General features: G+C 41.2%; 1 protein-coding gene across 4 annotated transcripts in view; it reads right to left on the bottom strand.

The window, feature by feature from the left end:
- The window catches only part of GNE (glucosamine (UDP-N-acetyl)-2-epimerase/N-acetylmannosamine kinase), a 44,537-nt gene that overhangs the window by 4,565 nt on the left and 18,652 nt on the right, over positions 1-21,320 (bottom strand). For all 4 annotated transcript variants that reach the window (XM_059411321.1, XM_059411325.1, XM_059411324.1 and 1 more), the window contains exons 3-10: positions 17,438-17,889; positions 13,947-14,099; positions 11,609-11,821; positions 7,917-8,004; positions 6,963-7,173; positions 4,180-4,309; positions 3,608-3,829; positions 1,555-1,737 (exon numbers count right to left, since the gene is read on the bottom strand). In XM_059411321.1, coding sequence (XP_059267304.1) covers positions 1,555-1,737; positions 3,608-3,829; positions 4,180-4,309; positions 6,963-7,173; positions 7,917-8,004; positions 11,609-11,821; positions 13,947-14,099; positions 17,438-17,889 — 1,652 coding nt within the window. The remainder of the gene's footprint in view (positions 1-1,554; positions 1,738-3,607; positions 3,830-4,179; positions 4,310-6,962; positions 7,174-7,916; positions 8,005-11,608; positions 11,822-13,946; positions 14,100-17,437; positions 17,890-21,320) is intronic.

The raw sequence follows: 21,320 nt of genomic DNA, 5'->3' as shown, positions 1-21,320 counted from the left end.
CCATCCCCGCCGCCTGCAGGCGCTCACAGTCTCCCTGCCCTCAAAGCACTTCTTCCCTCTCCCTCAGTGCAGTCAGGCTTCTGTTCCTGATACTGAATCCGCTCTTTCTTAAGATATGAATTTGCCACCAGGGGAACAAAAACTGGTTTCTGAGACAAAAAAGAAAAAAAAAAGCTTATTCTTTTTATACAAATAGTACATAAACACAAACAGATAAACAGTGGATATGTGGTACTGAAGCAGCATGTGTGGGGGCCAGGATTAGGGGAAAAATGTCTGAGAAGGCCCCTAAGGGAGGCTAATGATAAAAATGAAGTTGAAAACAAAAGTTTTTCAGGGTTTCAAATGATGTCCTCATGGCCAAAGCCATTAAGAACTCTTCTGATTTTCTCTTACTCATAAGCAGCGCTTGACATTCCAACTACCCCCCCCCCCCCCACCCCGCCTTGAAACTCTCCCTTCGGCTTCTGTGATTTTACCTTTTCCTGATTTTCCTTTTTGCCTGTTAAATGCTGTTTTACAGGATTCCACCCCGGACTCTTGCCTCCCTCCAAATCTCATGCAGAGATTTAACTGACACCTCAGTGCTGATGATTCCCAAGTCCCCACCTCTAGCCCAGTCCTCTCTCCTGAGCGCCAGAGCCCCATAGCCAGCTGCTGCCTGCACATCTCCAGTAACGTCCCACAGGCACCCAACCATCCCCTTCTGCCACAGCTGGTTCCTCCTCCTATATTCCCAGCCCATCCAACCAGAAAACCAGAAGTCACTCTAGAATGGCATCATCTAAAGCTACTCCACTCAACTAGTATTTTTCTCCCTGAAAACAAAGAGTTCAGTTTCATGAAGAGTCTAATTTAATTCAGATCTGACCATGGTTTTTCCCCCCAGAAGTCTTCTCCATTGGCTGCTGGTCTTCAATGTCTTTTCCATTGGCTGCTGGTCTTGGCCTCACCTCTTCAATGCTTAACCCTATGTTGCCCTTTATGCACCCACAGCACCATTTCCCAGGCTTGAGAGCATCCTGGGCTCATCCCAACTTGCCCTGCTAATTCTATTTAGCCTCTCTCAACCCCAGAGAGCACCCTAACACTCCCTTCCCTGTATGAGGAGGGCAAAGAGGGAACACTGGTGTCCTTATGTGCATCTACATTTCCAGGCCAGCATTCTCAGCACAACTGACGCTGTATTATGATGACAGTAAATGACTCCCTCTTGCATTAGACCAGAAACAACTAATTCAAATAGACTTCTTGGAGCTCACAACTGTAATGTGTTAATCCACTTAGTGCTTGGGCTAGGGGCTGAGGAGACAACAGTCAAATCTTCCCTGCTGTCCAGAGTGCAAGTGTCCACCCCCCACATGGAGAGGAAAGTGTTAAGATGGGTAAGGACTAAGGGGATTTCAGAGCTTGGGCATGAGGAAGCCCCACCTTTCCTCCAGAAAGCGGAAGGGTAGAAGTTCTGGCTTCAGTATCCAGCTCTTTCTGGAAACATCTACTTTGAAATACTTGTCTACTGTTAGCTATTTAATTCCTCAGGTGAAAGAAACCAACCATCATGTAGCTTCTTTGCTTCCCTCTGCAAGGCCATTCCAGAGGCGTAGGCTTCAATACATCCACGACCTCCACAGGAACAATCAGGCCCATCCAGAGACACAACAAGGTGACCAAGTTCTGCAGCACAGAAGGAGCTTCCATGGATCAGCTCGTGCTGATGGATGATCCCCCCGCCGATCCCTGCAGCGAGAGAACAGTCACTGAGGTGGCTCTCAGCTCACACAGGAAGCTGGGATACAGCAATGCTTCGTCCGTTTAGCAGTGTGGCATGTGGGGTTCTTTCCTAAGTAGCTGACATTTAACTAAGTACCAGCATTTCATCTGGAAGCATTCTGGAGGGAAATGCTTTAAGCAGATCCCCAACCCTAACCCTAATGCTGCAACCATTTGGCTCACTGTGGTTTCAACGACAGCTGTGGGGAACAGACCCATGTAGGCTCAGACTCACTGTGTGACAAGTATGCCACCTCAAGCTCTCACGGCCTGTCTCCTCACCAAGGCCATCTCTAACAATAAAGAGCCTCATCACCCATGAGAGCACAGGATGTCCTCAACCAAGCAAGACAAGAGCCAGCAGAGTCTAGTGGACAATTCTGCATGGTCTTCTGCAGACTTCTTGGGAGGTTCTGGTAGATTTCAGCCCCCACTGCCCTCAAGACAACCTGGATAATGGCTTTCCACCTACTCTGTTCTCTTCCCATTCCTTCATTCCTGCTTCTCAGCATCACCTCCTACATAAAATACCCTAAGTCCTCATCTTGGGCTCTGGTGTAGGGGAAACCCAACAGAAGACCATCTTTCCAAATATATCATGTACCACCCTGTTTCTCAAACAAAGTGTACAAAATATGATTTTGCCTCTTCTTAATGGCACCACGTCTAAAAATCTGTGACTCAGTGATTATGAGTATCAGTGACTCTCTTGTTTGTGGAGTTTAGGAGTCATTAAGGAGGAAAGCCTGAGAAGGCCCTGCTTTCTTATCCTGCCATCAGTTACTTCCCATGGCACGAACTCTTCAACTCCTCCCCTCTAATCTGCAGACTGTCCGCTCTGACAGAACATCTAGGAAATGATATGTGACCTTGCTAAAATTGTGTCTGAGACTAGGAGAAGGGCTTGAGCTTCCAGGGGAGGTAGAGGAGGAGAGTTGACCAGCACACACATTTTGAAGTTAGACCTATCTGGGATCACATGGTGGCTCAACCACTTACTGGCTGAGTCTCTTTCCTCATTTGGAAAACAAAGCAGGACTAAGCAAAAATGGGGGAGTAGGCAGCTCCAGAAGTCCATCCCTCCACTAAAGCAATGAATAAATCAGCAAAAACTGTCAGAACCAATTTTTTTGGAACTCTGGATACTAAGAAGTTTGTAACAAAAAGAGGAATGCTTAATCAAGGAAAAAAAAAAAAACCAGCTGAATTTTAATAAGAAGGCTTTCTGGCATTTTCTGGTCCCAACACCCACTCCCCTGTTTGGTAGCCCTGAACCAGCCTACATTCTCAGCAAAGATGGCAGTACTGGAGTAAGCAAGACAAACTCTATTTTCAAAAAACTGTTCTAGTTTATATTCACCTACTTGGCAGCTCCTAGAGGACCAGCTCAAAGAGCTTGTTATGTTATCTACCACAGAACTGGAGGGGGCTACCCGGGGTAGGGTTGGGAGGAGGTGGGGGAGTGTTGTCAAAGACATTTAAAGGAAAAATCTGTTTATTAGTCTCCGCTTCCCAGGATAACAGCTGCTAGTTGACACAAATATTATACTAACCAAAAAGACTGGGAGAAGCTGGGAAGGAGAAGCTTCGGGGAATAAGAGCTCTGAATAGCTCTGACAAGTCTCTGGGAGTCTGAGGTCCACATGTGTACCCAGGGCAGGGCACACGCTTAGGAAAGCCTAGGAAGGCCCTATGCACTCACACGGGGCTCCCCTTCTGGCTCTACTCAAACAGGAGGTGGAGACTGAAGCAGACTTACAAGCTCCCTGGAGGACACCAAGGGCATGCCCCAACACATACTCGAACTCCCAAAGCGACCTTCGCTTACTCCACTCACCTGTGCCTGTGATAAGTGTCACAAAGTTTTCCAGGCCCTTTCCTTGGCCAAATTTCCTTTCTGCCAGGGCAGCACAATTGCCATCGTTGTCCACCCACACAGGGAGATGCAAGGTGTCAGAGAGCGGGCTCCTGAGGTCCACAGAGTTCCACTCTTGAATCAGTTTGGTTGAATGCAGCACAACTCCTTCCCGAGGATTTACACGGCCGCCCGTAGAAATACCTGAGCTCCACCACACACGCCAGGAAAACAATTCTCATAAGCAATCTTAGAAAAAAGTGTGCCCACTTTCTGGGTTTCAAACACAAATTAATTCACCCAAAATCTCCTAAGACAAATATTACCAAAGACTGCAAGGAAATGTCAGGTAATTCTGAGCTACATCTGCAGCTCCCCACCTCTGTATCCATAATGATGACTGCTGCTCCAGAAAGTCCCCATGCTTGGGACCCACAGACAGGACCTGGAGCCACATACATAGGGCAGTGACCTGACGGGTCAGTCATGCATCAGAACTCAGTAAACTCTGTATCAAAAAGAACATTTCTTGAATATGCAATTCACAAGCTCACCTACTCCCAAAATTCTGCAGTTCAGTTTTACAGCTTCTGCCGCAGCTTCTACACACATCTGTAGGATTAAATTAATCCTCTCTTCGTATGTTTTAGGATTGAACTGAGTATACTTCTTAACAATTTCACCCTAAAAGAGAAAACAAACAACCCCTATCTCACTTATCTTACCTAAGGAGTGTCCTGTGAATTTTCTGACCTCTTTCGTGCTGAATCAGGCTTCGCTACAGGACAGAAAGGCCTGCAGACCCCGCCGAGTGCTTGGAGGGGAGCCGCTCCCATGTAGGCCAGCCCTGGGGTCCACCACAGCCGTCTTGGGGAAGCCATCCCTGGGAGTGGCGGCTCCAAAGCAAACCCTGGCCTCTCACCATGCCAAGTGAATGCTGGCTCATCTCAATCTTCGTGAGAAGGTCATAGTTTACTCTTTCAGGGTGACCAAATTTACTTGCTTAAAAACTAAGGCAGTTAAATAAATATGCTAAGGAGGTTAAGCTTTAATCACCCATAAAGGAAAGCCGTAAAAGCAGGGTTCTACGATGTTTATATTACCACGCTTTGTGGACAGCCCTCTCAGGCTCCCTCCCTCCCTAGGAGCTTTGTACTATCACTTTGCTGTTGCTCAATAAACTTTGCTTTGCTGCCCGCCCCCACAAAATAAATAAATTACTGTGGTTTGTGATATGTTTTAATACTATGTCAAGGAGAGTCTCTCCTAAATTATTATTTTTTTAAGATTTTATTTATTTATTGACAGACAGAGATCACAAGTAGTCAGAGAAGCAAGCAGAGAGAGAGAGGAGGAAGCAGGCTCCCTGCCAAGCAGAGAGCTGAATGCAGGGCTCCATCCCAGGACTCTGGGATCATGAACCTAGCCGAAGGCAGAGGCTTTAACCCTCTGAGCCATCCAGGCGCCCCCTCTCCTAAATTATTCTTTTTAAAAAAAATTTTTCTTTGGGGCGCCTGGGTGGTTCAGTGGGTTAAAGCCTCTGCCTTCGGCTCAGGTCACAGTCTCAGGGTCTTGGGATCAAGACTCACATGGGCTCTCTGCTCAGCAGGGAGCCTGCTTTCTCCCCGCCCCCACCCCCTATCTGCCTCTCTGCCTATTTGTGATCTCTGTCAAATAAATAACTAAAATCTTTAAAAAAAAAAAAAAAGACTTTTTAAAAAAATGTTAAACTTATAATTCAATTTGCAAAGTGTTGACATTTTAACAATACTCAGCACTCCCATCCAGGATATTTTTCAAGCCTTTACATTATATGCTAAAATTTTATAATTTCTTTATATAAATTACATAGTTTTGGGGTTTACATGATTCTTACAATTTTTCTGGTTGTTGTTCTGAATAGGCTCTTTTTCCATTCTTTCATTACTAATGGATTTTGCCCAATTACAAAGGTTAGGGCTGTCTCTAATGACTGTCATTACAAATAAACCTAGGGGCACCTGCATGGCTCAGCTGGTTAAGGGTCCAACTCTGGATCTCGGCTCGTCTTATTCTTATGGTCGTGAGTTTGAGCCCCACGCTGGGCACCACGCTGGCTGTGGAGCCTAGTTAAACTAAATAAACAAACAGGAAAGCAAACCTAACTTGTGCTTCTCGATGTTCACTGTGCAGCAGAATCACCCGGACTTTGAATAAATACTGATGCTGCCCAGAGATGCAAATTAGTCTTGGGGTGGGAGCCAGGTATCTATATATTTTTTAAAGCTTCTAGGTAATGCTAATGTGCAGTCAGCTAACAAACACTCACTCACAGGAAAACTCAAAAATCTTTGCCTAAAAGTTCATGTTAAGTAGGAAGTCACTGATATTTATATATTTATCCTAACATCTAACCATTTTGCTCAGGTGTCTTTTTAATTCTGCAAGCTTATTTATTCTTATTGTCTATAATATTTTTCGTTTTACTCTGTGCACAATCTCCACTTGTGCTGTCTGTCCCTTGCTTTTATTCCCTTCCTAACTTCCAGAATTATGTGCAATAATATTGCAGAAAACATCTTTCTTTTCTCCTTGATTTTAATAGGAATGTTTCTAGAATTTGACCACTCCAGAGAGTTCTGGCCAGTGATATAGAAAGATCATCTTTAAGAAAACCTTCTATTAATGCTTTTTAAAGAGTATTTACAAAGGAGACATTGGTCTCTTTTGAGAAAATTATGTTTTGTTTTGCTTTACTTGACCTAAACAACTTTATTTTTTTAAATCCTTGCCATTTCTCAAAGATTCCTAAAATTTTACATACCTATAATATTTCAAAGGTTTTTCTGGTACGTTTATTCTGAAGTCATCAGAGGCCATTTTAACATGAACAATTTATGTTTTTAGGAAGGTGCTCTCAGTTTCTGTCAACACTGTGTTGATCTTTTGGTTATAGGATTGAAGGTATGCTGTACTCAACTAAAATCATGTGCTATCTAGAGAAGATGCAATTCCCTTCACCATTTGCTGACACCCTTCCCTAGATAGTGACAGTAATCAACACGCTCCATACTTTACCAAGTACCCAATTCCAGGTCTCCTGGATGGCAAGAGCCCTCTCTGGTGCGTAAGGGGTCTCCCACTGTCAATTCAAGTCTACTAACTTGGATTCCCAGAAAATTTTACTTCTTTGAAATGTTAATGCTTAGTAAAATAGTGAGGCAAACATTGTAATGGATCCAAATGTCAATACTGTGGGCAAATGATTACAAGCTCTAATGTTTCTAGTCCTACCTTCCAAACATACTTAAAAAAAATCATTTACATAAGATATGAAGTTAAGACTTAGGAATTTTACCTTCATGCTGACTATTGCAACTCGGAGGTTTGTCCCACCGAGATCAACAGCCAAGGCACTTAGAGTTTCAAGAATATGGTCAATATCTTGAGAGATATTCTCCTTCACAGGAGGAAAGCAGAATTTCTTTTGTAGTGGCTCTTGAAGATCAATAGATTTAAGAAACTTCAAAATCCTCGGAACAGCATTTCCATCCCCATAGATCTTTGAACTGCAAGATCAAAAAAATCAATTAAACACTTCTCTCATACATTTTAAATGACATGGAGGACATGGTGCTAACAGAAACCGAGACTTCAGGTAATAAAGTTGTGCTTCTTCATTTTAAAATAACATCTGATATCACCAGCAACACAGTAAGTATGTGCACATTACTCACAGAAGGTCTAATTCTACTGTTGACTGAAATACAGCTATTTTCAGCCTCAGATACCAATAATGAATGCCTCTATCATTAAGGAGAAATTATGTTAGTTAATAAGCTAATTTCAGAATGTAACCTAGTTTGGGACAACAAATTTATTTATTGCTTTCTTCATCTTTGCATTCATGGGAAAAATGGTTATTTTCAGAATTCAAACATTCAAATATAGGAAAATCTCATTACTTTGAGAGAGGAGAGCAGTCTAAATTACAAGGTTGAACTAGACTATTTTTAAAGAAAATCAATCATTTTCTCCTATTTACAAAAAGTCAAAATAGGCTCAAGAGGTATTTTCCTGGCAGAAGTGCTGTATTAATTAACTGAGACAAATAAAAGAAGTTACCCTCCATTTGAACCCTTGGTAGAATAACAGGGGTTCTATCAGCAAGCCCTGCCTCATTCGCAGCTAGGGGACCCCGGCGGATGTAGAATGAAAGCTCTGTTAAAATGACTGAAAAATGATCACAGCTTAAAAATGGTACCCAAGGCAGCTCCCCTTTGAAATCACTTTAGAAGGAGTATATACTCACCAAGGGTATTGTTTACCAAACTGAAGGTGCAATGCTTGCAGTATTTTGTCTTGGGTATCAGCATCCCGGACATGAAGGACATTCTCCCCTAGGTGAACCCAGTGACGCATTACAATGATTTGAAAGTGGAAACGTCCAAAGAATAAAGAAATTAGCAATTTGTTATGCTGTGCTCATAATTAACCCTGAAACCCAGAGGACTTCAAATGAGTCCATTAGAGCAACATCAACTTTTCTCCTTTATATGTTTTAAAGCACTCTCAGAAAGATTTCCATGTATCAAATACTTAAGAACACTAGGGTCCTTTATTCCCAAAGAGAATAAATGAAGTTCTTATTGATTTATTGAAATAAATGATATGCATGAATCCAGCACCTGCGTACCCCTCCCCGCCCTAGTCATCCAGTGTGCCCACTCTCTCCATCCACCTGCCTTCCATCTACTCAGCTGGCTGGTTAACCACTTTGTTTCTACGTATTTTCTGACCAATGTGATGGAGTCAATACAGTGAAAATGGCCATATTTTTCAATAGTTCTGGCTAAGAAGAGAAGAGTGGGAGCCAGAAAGAGGAGTGGGGTTGTTCTTTCTAAGATGTGAGAGGCCGAGGAATGTTTCAGTGAGAAGGAGGCTGAAGATCCATGGCAGAGAAAGGATGCCCCTGAGTTCCTAGAAAAGGCAGGAAGGGTGGGGATCTAGAACATGGGTGGAAGGCTGAGCAGTGGGCAGGACAGAGAGATGCCACACCCTCCAAAGTAAGTAGGTGAGAACAAAAGGATGGACAGGCATTGTGCTTATCCAAGTGTGGTGACACAACATACAAGACTGCCTTTGACAACAGAAGATCCACTGCAAATCCAGTGTTCAACTGTTCGCACAGTCCTTCAGCTCTCCGCAGAGTCAACTCCGTCTCTTCAAAACAATTTCTTTTCTGGGCGTTACTGCTATCACCCTCCTGGATGTCCTCTGACCCCACTGGCATTTTCTTTTCAGTCTTCCTTGCCGGCCCCTTCCTCCTCACTGGAACTCTGAATGCTGAAGGGCTCCAGCCGCTGGTCCTGGGCTCCATTCTCTTCCCTATTTACATGTCGCCCCTGGGCAATCTCATGTAGTCCCTTCGTTTGAAATGACATCTCTGGCAGAGGACACCATTATCCTCCACATCCTTTCTCTGTACTTGTAACAGAATTTTTAGCTGCACATCTAATAACTGAGCTAAAGACTATATTCTTCGGCTTTCCTACAGCTAGATGTGACCCTGTGACTATATTCTGATAGGATATGTGAAGAAATATTTGCAACTTCCAAGTTGTGCTTTTATAAGGAAGGACACCTTTCCTCTCTTCCTTCCCAATGGCTAAAATGTGGACCTGACAGCAAGAGTTGGAGCATCTATCAAGAAGACAGACAGAGGCTAATTCTCTGATGACCATGGAGCTATAGCAATGAGAAAGAGAATCTAACTTATTTAGACACTATTATTTTGGGTCTCTCTGTTATAGTAGATGAACGGATATCTTAACTACACACCATCCACATATCAATCACTCTCAAATTTCTATCTCCCAACTCTGACTCTCCATACAACTATCAGAGCTGCTTGCTTGCCATGTCCACTTTGAAATCTGATAGGCATCTCAAATTTAACATGGCTACTGGAGAACTCTTAATTCCACCCTCCCAAATGTGTTCCTCCTGCAGTGTCCCCTATGTTAGGAAAGAGTACCCCACTGCTCAATCCAAAAATCTAGAAGTTTTTTCCTTTCACTGCTCACATCCAAGCAGCAGCAAGTACTCTAACAAACCCCAGACCTAAATTTTGTCCCTCTCTGTTATTACCAGGTACTCTAAGCCACTATCAGCTCTCATATGAACTGAAACTCTTAAGTGATCTCCCTGCTTCCAGTCCTGTCCCACCATACTCCACTCTGCACGGAGCAGCAGAGTGGTCTTTCCAAAATGCAAGTCACATCGTGTCCTCCTCCCATAAATGGCTTCCCATGATACTTAGAAATACATCCCAGATTATCTAACCTGGCTTACGGAGGTCTGCTTCCTTCTCTAACATCATCTCATATCACTCTTCCTCTTGCCTACTACCCTACAGCTACACTGGCCCTTCGATTTCTCAGCCACATCAGGCTTGTTCCCATCTTAGGGTCTTCGCACTGGCTGTTCCCTCTTTTCCTCCCTGATCCTCACATAGCAGATTCGTTGTCACTTGGGTCTCAGCTTTAGTGTCATCTCAACGAGGCCTTGTCATCTAATGTATCCCATCATACTACCTGTGTTACAGGCTACACAGCACCCAGAAGGTCTGATACTTGATTTTTGGTCTATCATCAATCTCCCCTCCCTCTAGAATAAAGTTACATGAGAGCTCAGCCCGGGTTAGTATAATGTACTGCCAAATCCCAGTGCCTAAACACAGTAGGTGCTTATTAAATATTTTCTTAATGAATGAAGTTGAAAGAATTTCCATTCACTGGGTTGTATTTTCTCTGTGAAGTGGGGAACAAAGTAGTACACTGGGAACGAAAGAGGAAGAAGACCTAAAGGTAATAGAAAATTAGGCTAGTGGGGCGCCTGGGTGGCTCAGTGGTTTAAGCCTCTGCCTTCGGCTCGGGTCATGATCTCAGGGTCCTGGGATCGAGCCCCACATCGGGATCTCTGCTCAGCGGGGAGCCTGCTTCCCCCTCTCTCTCTGCCTGCCTCTCTGTCTACTTGTGATCTCTGTCTATCAAATAAATAAATAAAAATCTTTAAAAAAAAAAAAAAAGAAAATTAGGCTAGCAACTACATACACAGAAAGAGCAGAGCTGGAATGAACCTCTCTGATTCTAGTCTAGTTCTTTACCCCCAGAGTACATATACTTCCATTAGCTACAGAAATATATTTGGATGGATATTATTAGAACTTGGACTAATATTAATAAGATCTAACTCGACCAGCAAATTCATTAATAATTATCCTTCTTACACTTCTGTTAAGGGGGCATCTTATTTAGAATTTCCATGCTCTAAAGTATTCATTAAAGGAACTCTACTGCACCCACAAATGAAGGACTGGCATTCATATACTTACAACACAATCATTCCATCTCAAACACAGCCATCAAAGACCATAATCAGCTAAGAAAATCTTAGCTCTGACATTATAAAGACAATAAAAATGTTAAGTGGAGGCCTAAAAAAATTGATAATCACATCGTGTTATTTATAGATTTTAGGCGACCACTGGCCATTTACCTCATTCACTCACTTGTTCATAAAAGTGCATTCCAGCAAACCTTGTAATAATTCAAATACATGATCAAAAAAAAGTCACAGATGGGGGTGCCTGGGTGGCTCAGTGGGTTAAGGCCTCTGCCTACGGCTCGGGTCATGATCTCAGGGTCCTCCTCTCTCTCTCTCTGCCTGCCTCTCTGCCTACTTGTGATCTCTGTCTGTCAAATAAATAAATAAAATCTTTAAAACAAAACAAAACAAATGTCACAGATGTATAAGGGGGAGCTCATATTTAATGCCTCTCTCCTCACACTTCCCTAGCTACTGCCTACACCAACGGAGGCCAAGTTGCTAATCCGACTGGTCAGACAGCAGGACAGCGACCACACTGTGTTCACCAGTGGGCAGGAGCCACTGATTCCATATATATTTCTAGTCTGCTGAGACACAAACTGAGGTAAATACCTGTTTCTCTTCCAATCTGACGTGTTCCCAGATTGATCACAGGTGTTCCAAAAGCTCCAACCTCTCGTACTCCACAGCTGCTGTTCCCAATCATACACCCAGCATGGGCGACCAGCTGTATAAACTGGTCAAATGGGACATGTTTCACTGCACGGAAATTGGGATGATGCTCAATGCCCTTCTTCCGCATCACTCGAACCATCTCTTTGCTCCCTGCGAAAATGGAAAGAACCACCTGTTAAACAGTTTATGAGATAAACCATTTCCCCTGGCAAGTAAAGCCCCACTTCAAAAAACTACCCTATAAAAATTCATGTGGTAATTAGGGAGATAGTAACTTTAATTACCGATCTTTTTAGGAATGATGAATAGCTAAAATGTCTGGTCAGCTCACTGCATCAGCTCATCTAGGAACTTTAAACAGCAGCATTTGGGACTTTTCAAACAGATTCAGCAATGTAAATTGCCTTTTATTAATGCCCCCAGTAAAAGCTCTACCTTAAACAGCAGTTAAGAGGTTCAAAGACACTCCAACAGTCTCTATGTCTTAGGCTGGGAGTTCCTAAATTGAAAAATCTTGGGTTCCACACACCGAGCTGATCAGAGAGCCTCTGCCTCAGCTAGGCTCATAGTTACTTTAACAGCTCAACTGGACAGCACTCCCACTCTTATGAACTGAGTGCCAAGAAAATACATGTAGATTCTGATACTGTAGCTGATATTTTATTTCAAATGCATGATTTTAAAAACAAATGTATGAAAGGGAGGCAAAATTTAATGCTTGGATTGCCTCTTTCTCACCCTTTCCTAGCTACCATCTAGAAGGGAGACAAGGTTGCTATCAAGATTGGTTAGACAGCAGGACAGGGACCACACACCACACCGTGTTACCAAACTGTTCACCAGTAGGCAGGGAGCTACTGACTCAAGAAAAGCTGGACATGCATGTGTTTTCTCTCTTTTTAACATTTTCTGTGGCGAGGTAGGTAACAGATTCAGGGTGTAAGTCCTTACAGCAGGCTTGGCCACATCTCTATGCCCAGTCCTGCTGGAGCACACCGGTCACTGACTATAATTACTGTAGTATTTGGTATGCCAGAAGATGGCACTATTCCAAGATTCAAATTTGGGCTCAGTGAAAGCTTTCTCTGGCCTTAAGCCTAAACCGGACACTACTTTTACCCTACTTTGTTGGGGAATTGGGCCATACATCACAAAATGATAAAGAGATGCCATGATTATTTCCCTATTGTTCCTTGTGTGTATTTTATCAAAAACCCTGTGAGGAGGACAGGTGAGTGCCAGACATGATTTAGGTACTCCTTGGACCCTTTACTTTCCTAGAGGAAAAAATCTCTAATTCTAAAGTATATACAATCAGGAATGTTTATAATAAATAGAGTATTGCTGACAATGAATACTGAGTGAGAGACATATAATTAATTACCAAATGTTTACAGAAATTGAAAGGATTAGAAGAATCAATATTAAGGTTTTTTGCAATACTAGTACACCACCTGGATGAAACCTGGGTTGGGGAGTCTTAATTTCTTTCTTTCCAGCTAAGATACTACGTTGTTTCCCCCAAACAGAAAAGATTATTCAAGAGACACTAGGAGAGGGATACCTTCAGAGTAAGATGGTAACATCTTGGTATTGCAGAGAAGGGTCCTGCCTCCTTTATCAAAAAAATGCCTAAATCTCAGCAGTAAGTGGCATCAGCTAAACCAGTAATTCAAAATTCTGCAGTGTCAGGCCCTGCTCTGCATTTCTCATTTATATCTCATCTTCCCGTTAACCTGCTTAAGGTCTCACCAGCACCAAAGGCTACAGTACCGTCCACCAGCAGGAGGTCGAGATCAGGCTTGAGGATGAACTTGTTGGGCACTCCAGATTTCAAATGCCTATGCCCAAGACCAAGGTATAGCTAATATAAATAAGTAAGAAAACAAGAAATAACAACAGTGCCTAGTTTATGTCACTCACTAGGATCATTACTTTCCCAGAGATCCCCTTTCACCTTCTAAGGCTAACGTCTTTTATCTACTGCATTTTCTCACTGGTGGAAACTGGAGGGAAGAAACTAAATTTGGAACTACAGTGGAGGCCGGAGAAATTTTTTATAGTATTTCTTTCGTATTCAGTTTCTACTAAACTTGGCAAAAACATCACAACCTTCCATCTGCTACAAACTCAGTGATCCCCTAATAAATGGAATGCATTTCAGACTACAATGGCTTCAATGGTAAGATCAGCAAGACAGAAGAGGCAGTTAAAAGAAGACATAATAGAAACATAACATCAGAAAAGTTGGTGGCATAACTTCAGTTTCAATTACCTGCATCAATGTTTGGAAACAGAACTAGGGTCCGCTTGTTAAATGAGATAAGCGCATCCAGTGTTAATTCAAACATTTTTATGGAATGCTTAATGTCAGTGGTCACAGGGTGCTGTAGTGCAACAATGTAATCTTTAGATTTTACATCATCACCTGTTTAAAGAAGATCAAACCACACTGCATCATTAGTTAAGAATCTTAAAGAGGAAGAAGCAAATTCTAAAAAGTAAGATCCCAAAGTCTGTGCTTAAAAATTCCAAGATAAAAACAGTTTGCCACATCCCAGGCAGAGTATCTGAATATAGGATCAAATGTTAAGAACACAGAGGAACAAGTCCTAGAATCCAGCAAAAGGCGCTTGCTACCACAAACAACATATGTAACTTTAAACAGCAGTCACTAGAATCTGTTGCTTTAAAATTCAAAATATTTCAAAGCATTAGAAAAATGTAAATCTTCCCCATTTCTAACCAGTGTTTCTAATGAACTGTCAGCAATGAATGAACTGCTGATGCTCAAGATGACTTTAATCCATAGCCAGCAGAAATAAGAGAACAAGAAATAACAGTAATGGCTATTTCCCTGCAGAGTGTAGGATCAGTACCTTCCTAGAGATACCCTTCCACCTTCTAAAGTTTGTCTCTGGGCTACTGCATTTTCTCCTTGGTGGGAACCAGAGGAAGAGACTAAACATGAAACCTCTTGTTGCTCGAAGTGCAATTTCTTTTTTTTTTTTTTTTTAAAGATTTTTTTATTTATTTGTTTGACAGATAGAGATCACAGGTAGGCAGAGAGAGAGAGAGAAGGAAGCAGGTTCCCTGCCGAGCAGAGAGCCCAATGTGGGGCTCGATCCCAGGACCCTGGAACCATGACCTGAGCCGAAGGCAGAGGCCTTAACCCACTGAGCCACCCAGGCGCCCCTCGAAGTGCAATTTCTGACATCACTCTGCTTCATCTCACTCAGCCCTTCTACACAACACTTTCCATTAAGGTATCATCATTTTGTTTAATGTTGTGAAGTTCTCTATTTACTGTGGTATTTCTTTCATTATTAGGAATTTAACAAGTCTTCTTAACCTTTTTTTTTTTTTTTTTTTAAGAGAGGGAAGGGGAAGGGCAGAGGGAGAGGGAGAAAGAATCTTAAGCAGACTCCATGCCCAGCACAGAGCCAGACACAGGGCCCGATCTCATGATCCTGAGATCATGAACACAGCTGAAATCAAGAGTCAAACACTTAACTAATAGGGCCTGCCAGGTGCCCCAAGTCTTTTTAACAATATGCTAATATTTTTACTAGGACTGTTATTTATTTGTGTTCTGGAGACGACGTTGTATGCTCTAAGTGGCCTACCCAACCCTGTTCTTCCTAGAAGCTGAGTAATACCATCCGAAGTTGCAGGTAGAGAAGTAGTTACAGGTTTTGCACAAAACATACGGCCACGGGTGGGTTGCTTTGACTCACGGTCTTTTCTTTTCCACCGGCTTTACAAAAAAAATCATTTTTGCTGTTTTGTCATCCTTCTTTTTATAAAGAAGCTGCTGAAATGGTTCCAAATAGAACCTTAAGCCCCACAAGTATAGTCTTGCCACATTTTGCTTTGTAAGGGTTATGTTCTATTCATTACAAGTTTTTCAGAAATACAGTTTTTTCAGAATCCATCTAGAGCAAACAGAATAATCAGAGTGCAAGAGTATTCACTTAAAGCATACAAAAAGGAGGGGCACCTGGGTGGCTCAGTTGGTTAAGTGTCTGCCTTTGGCTCAGGTCTTAATGCCAGGGTCCTGGGATCCAGCCCTACATCAGGCTCCCTGCTCAGCTGGAGCCTGCTTTTCTCTCTCCCTCTGGCCCTCCACCCAGCTCATCCTCTCTCCTTCTCTCAAATAAATAAAAATCTTTTTTTTTTTTTTTTTTAAAACAGAAGAAGAAGAAGGAGGAGCATACAAAAAGGAGAGACTGAAGTGACAGAATTTGTTCCATTGGCATTATCTAGACAGGCTCCTTGGTAACTAATACCTGTGCAAGGGTAAGAAATACAGATTGGATTAACGCATTATAGGACAACCCTATTCCTTACTTGTTCTAATGTGATCTAAATTAAAAATATACACAATCACAAGGTACCAGGGTGGCTCAGTCTATTGAGCTCTTGTCACAAGGTCTCAGGATCACAATCTCATGGGTTGTGGGATCAAGCCCCATGTGGGCTCTGCACCCAGCAGGGAGTCTGCCTGAAGATTCTTTCCCTCTGTCCCTCCCCACACTTGCTAAAAAAAAAAAAAAATACACACACACACAGACTCACACACAATCACTAAATCAATTTATTGTGGCGCCCAACAAAGGATTTGAACTCATGACCCTGGGATCAAGACCAGAGCTGAGATCAAGGGTCAGTGGCTAACTGACTGAGCTACCCAGGTGCCCCACTAAATCAATTTTCTATTGATTAATTTCACTAAATTATAGATCTACCTCTTTAAAAAAGGAGAGTCGCAAATGTTGAAGAATGATCTTGATTTGCCCTCTAGATAGTACTCTTGCTGTAAATTAAGCAATGATGTTGTTTATCAAACAATTTTCTTTCCTCTTATTCGAAAAAGGTAATTTCCAGGAAGCTAGATCATTCATCAGTGAAGATTTCAGAACTTAAGGCTATTTACAGAAATAATACTAATGGTACAACTATGATTTTTGCTTTCATTATAATCACCAGAGCCCCTTATATTACTAAGTAATTATAGCTTACTGGCTTCAATATTATCTAAGTATTCCAACAATCTCATATGAGAGACGTTAAAATTAAAAATAGTTTTATCAGGGGTGCCTGGGTAGCACAGTTCAGCATCTGACTCTTGGTTTCAGTTCAGGTTGTGCTCTCAGGGTCATGGGATCAGGCCCCGAGTTGGGCTTCATGCTCAGCATGGTGTCTGCTTGGGATTCTCTCTCCTTCTCCCACTCACCCCTCCCCCCACACTCTGTCAAATAAATCTTTTTAAAAAAGTATTTTCATTCCCCAAAAAACAAAATACAGGCAAACAAAAACCAAAACATCCATAACTCTACTAACCAGAAGTCAACATTATAAATGATTTGGTATACATACTTCTTCATCTTTCCATTATATTACAGATTTTATTAAAATAGCATCATTTATACATATAATTCTGTAGCTTGCTTTTCCCTCCTTGTTGTTATATCAGGATCTCTCCTTGTAACTATTTACCCATAGCATATTTAATGGATTAAAAGCATACCATTCTATAAACTATAGCAAAGATTTTTTAAAAATTCAATCCAGTAAGACTATTCCACAGAAAAGGTGAGTCTCAGAGAGTTGAAGTCATACCATAGGGTGAGATCTATGAACTAAAACTTTAATCTTCTGAATTCTAATGGAATATTCTACATTCAGTAGTTTCTTAAAAAAAACTGAAACATATCCAAACAGACAAAACCACCACCATTAGACTGAATAAAGTTTGATACGTACCTAACCACATCCGAATAATGCTCATGTAGTCTTTGTTCTTGGCAGAGAGAAGCTTGTCATAGGAGGGGCAGCCCGCCAGAAGGATGCGGTCATGGTCCTCACACATGGATATCAGGTGTTGCTCTGCACTCCGGGTGCAGCATACATGATAATGAGCCAGTTTGGTTATGGCATGTCTGATAGAATCATCAATGGTCCCACTGACTTCCCCACCTTCAATGTGAAGGATTCGGATATTCATCAAGGCGGCAGATGTAGCCAGAGCCAGGGCGTCAAACCTGTCTCCGTGAACAATCATGATATCAGGCTTCAAGCGATTAAGGACATCTGGTAGCTTCACTAGGGCCAAGCCCACTGATTCTACCATGGCTGCCTCATCTTCCCCTCTAACAATTGTGTGCAGCCTGGTGTTAATGTCGAAGTCATCTTGTTCAATCATGCGGTATGTGTTCCTAAAGGAGAAAAGAAATAAAGATATGAGAGCATGTTCAACACAGGGCCATAAAAACATATGAAAAAAGTGATAACATCAACCCTGAAGGGAGAAATATTTTATAAAATTTACTTGCTAAAATAGACAAACAAGTATACACAAAAACTAAAAAGCACAGATCATAAGTGCATAGATTGCTTATTTTACATGAATACCCCAGTGGCCACCACCCAGATCAAGACAGCACATACCTGGATAGAGAAGCACCTGAAGGAGAATTTTTTATTAAAACAGAGACCAGAGTTTTTGGTGGTTAACTTCTTTTCTTTCTCCCTGTGTAAATTTTTTAAAAAGAAATATGCTACCTAATTAAAAAAAAAAGTTACTTATAAAACCAAAATGCACTTTTTTAAAAAAATAGGGAAATCAGAATACTGGACATGTCACTATACTATAAATTTCTGAATGATGAAAATTATCTTCTGAATTTGTACTGTACCACTAATGCAGCATAATTTGGAATGGGATGTAGATGTAGGTTTTACAGCATTAAATTGATTTTGAAGGGGTGCCTGAGTGGCTCAGTCAGTTAAGTGGCGAACTCTTGGTTTCAGCTCAGGTCAAGATCCTTACAGTCCCAAGTTTGGCTCCACATTCAGCAGGGAGTCTGCTCCTTCTCTCTCTTGCCCCTCCCCCTATACTTTCTCTCAAATAAATTCTTTCAATTAAAAAATTTTAAAAGTTGGCTAAAAATGCAATTTCAATTCTCTTTAATGCTTCAATAACAGCTGCAATTCTCAGTGCCTCGAAATTTTATATTATGACTAGATTTTAAAAGATTTGGCTTTTTTCCCTAAATATAGATATATTTAGAATATATAATGTAATTCTATATAGTTGTTATAAATATATTTTTAATTGGGAAATACATAAAATTATCATCCCTAAACCTGTCACTCAGCAATACCAATGTAAATCATTTTGATTTTTTCCTAGCCCCTTTATGTATATTTTATAATCTATTTTATAACCTATTTAATCCATTTTATAATCTGTTTAATCCATTTCATATAATATTTTCCCAGATCATGAAATATTCTTTACATCATTTTACATCATATGGACAGTCTAGTAGTCATTTTATAGATTCCTTGGCATTTTCCTATAAAACTATCATACTGTCTCTAAACAAAAACAGTCTATGTTTTCTTGTCTATTTCTCACTTTATTACACTGGCTGTTATAGTCTAGCACAAGCTGAAGAGAGGTGGTAAAAACAAAAATCTTTACCTTGCTCTCTCTCAGGGGGAAGCTTACTTTTATGCTAGCTGTAGGTTTTCCCACCGATGCTCTTTATCAGACTGGGGGATTTCCCTTCTATTCAAAGTCTGCTTAGAGTTTTTTTTAATAACTGGGTTAATTTTGTCAATTTTTTTTGGTATTTGTTGAGATGATCATATGTGCTTCCCCTTTATGCTGTTAAGAGGTGAGTAACACTGATGCTCAGATGTTACGTCAATCTTGATTTCCCGAGATCAACCTATTTGGTCACAATGTATTACCTGTTTTTTAAATTGCTGGATGTGATTTAATATATATTTTTAAAATTTTATGTCTATCCTCATAAGATATACTAGTCTGAATTTTTTTCTTTGTCAGGTTTTATTATCAAGTTTTTGTTTTTGTTTTTGTTTTTGTTTTAAGATTTTGAGGGCAAGAGCAAGCACAAGCTGGGCAAGAGGCGGAGGGAAAAGCAGACTCCTTGCTAAAGAGGGAGCCCAACGTAGGGCTGGATCCCAGGACCTTGGGACCATGACCTCAGCCAAAGGCAAATGCTTACCAACTGAGCCAACCAGGCCTCCCAAGATTATACTGACTTTATAAAACAATCTGGGAAAATTCCCTGCTTGTCTATTTTCCAAAAGAGTCTATGTAAGATTGGTGTTATTTCCAAACAGAGGGGGGGAAAAAAAAGACAAACCAAGAAGCAGACTTTTTTTTTTTTTTTAAGATTTATTTGAGAGAGAAGAGAGAGAATTGGTGGGGAGGGGGGATAGCAGGAGAGGAAGAGAGAAACTCAAACTAACTAACTAAACTTTTTTTAGATTTTATTTATTTATTTGATAGATAGAGAGTGTGCCTGCACAAGCATGGGGAGCAGCAGGCAGAGAGAGAGAAAGAGAAGCAGGCTCCACTGAGCAGAAAGCCCGAGGTGGAGCTCGAACTCAGGATCCTGGAATCATGACCTAAGCCAAAGAACAATCTCAGAAGCTTAATCAACTGAGCCACTCAGGTGCCTCTATAAACTTTTTTTTGTTTTAAAGATTTTATTTATTTATTTGACAGACAGAGATCACAAGCAGGCTGAGAGGCAGGCGGGGATGGAGGGGAAGCAGGCTCCCCGCTGAGCAGAGAGCCAAATGTGGAGCTCAATCCCAGGACCCCGAGATCATAACCCAAGCCGAAGGTAGAGGCTTAAACCACTGAGCCACCAAGGCACCCCTCTAAACATCTTTAAAAAAAAAAAAAAAAGATTTTATTTATTTATTTGACAGAGAGATCACAAGTAGGCAGAGAGGCAGGCAGAGAGAGAGGGGGAAGCAGTCTCCCTGCTGAGCAGAGAGCCTGATGTGGGGCTCGATCCCAGAATCCCGGGATCATGACCTGAGCCGAAGGCAGAGGCTTTAGACCACTGAGCCACCCAGGCACCCCTCATTTCACATTTTTAAAACCTTTGAATTTTTGAGCAATGTGTCAGTTTCTTCTCTACTCTTTGTAAGTATTTTCTTAGAGAAAATTGGTTTTTAGAGGCAGGTTTTTGTTTACTTTTGTTGTTCTTGTTGCCTTGCTTTTAAAGAATACTCTGAAAAGGCAATTTTACTTTAACACGAGCTTCTTTCATATATAACATGGTCATTACTAACCATCTTGGGAAGCTGCATTAATGTTTTTATGCCACAAGAGTGCACTAAATGCCACTTTACTACCAAAAACAAACCGAATGTTCACCTTTGGTTTAGACATTCTGTTCCCTCTAAGATTTCCCAACTCTCATTTTTCAAATTTAGACTATGATAACAAACCTAATGATAAACACCAGAATAAAAACCAATGACAATATAACATTCTAATTTATCTTGTAAATTAACTTTTTAAGTCTTGTTTCCTACCTACTACTTGATGCACTATTGATCTATACATGAGTTTTAAGAAAGCAGTACCATTAGAACTCACAAAACATATAACAGGAAGTTTCATTATTAGAGTCACACACCATGTAAGTGGCATTTCTCCTGAATGTAACAGGTAATGATAAAAATATTTATAGCTATCATTTATCGAGCACCTATTAAGCAGCTACTCTGTGTAATGGACAATTTGTATCACTATCTCCATTCTTCACAGTAACCTACAACATAGGCTTTCACTCCATTTTATAACTGAGGAACC

The sequence above is a fragment of the Mustela nigripes genome, chromosome 9 (assembly GCF_022355385.1).
Source record: "Mustela nigripes isolate SB6536 chromosome 9, MUSNIG.SB6536, whole genome shotgun sequence".
In the NCBI taxonomy this organism is placed as follows: Eukaryota; Metazoa; Chordata; class Mammalia; order Carnivora; family Mustelidae; genus Mustela; species Mustela nigripes.
The sequence above is the reverse complement of the archived record's forward strand: the minus strand, read 5'-3'. Positions and strand labels throughout refer to the sequence as shown.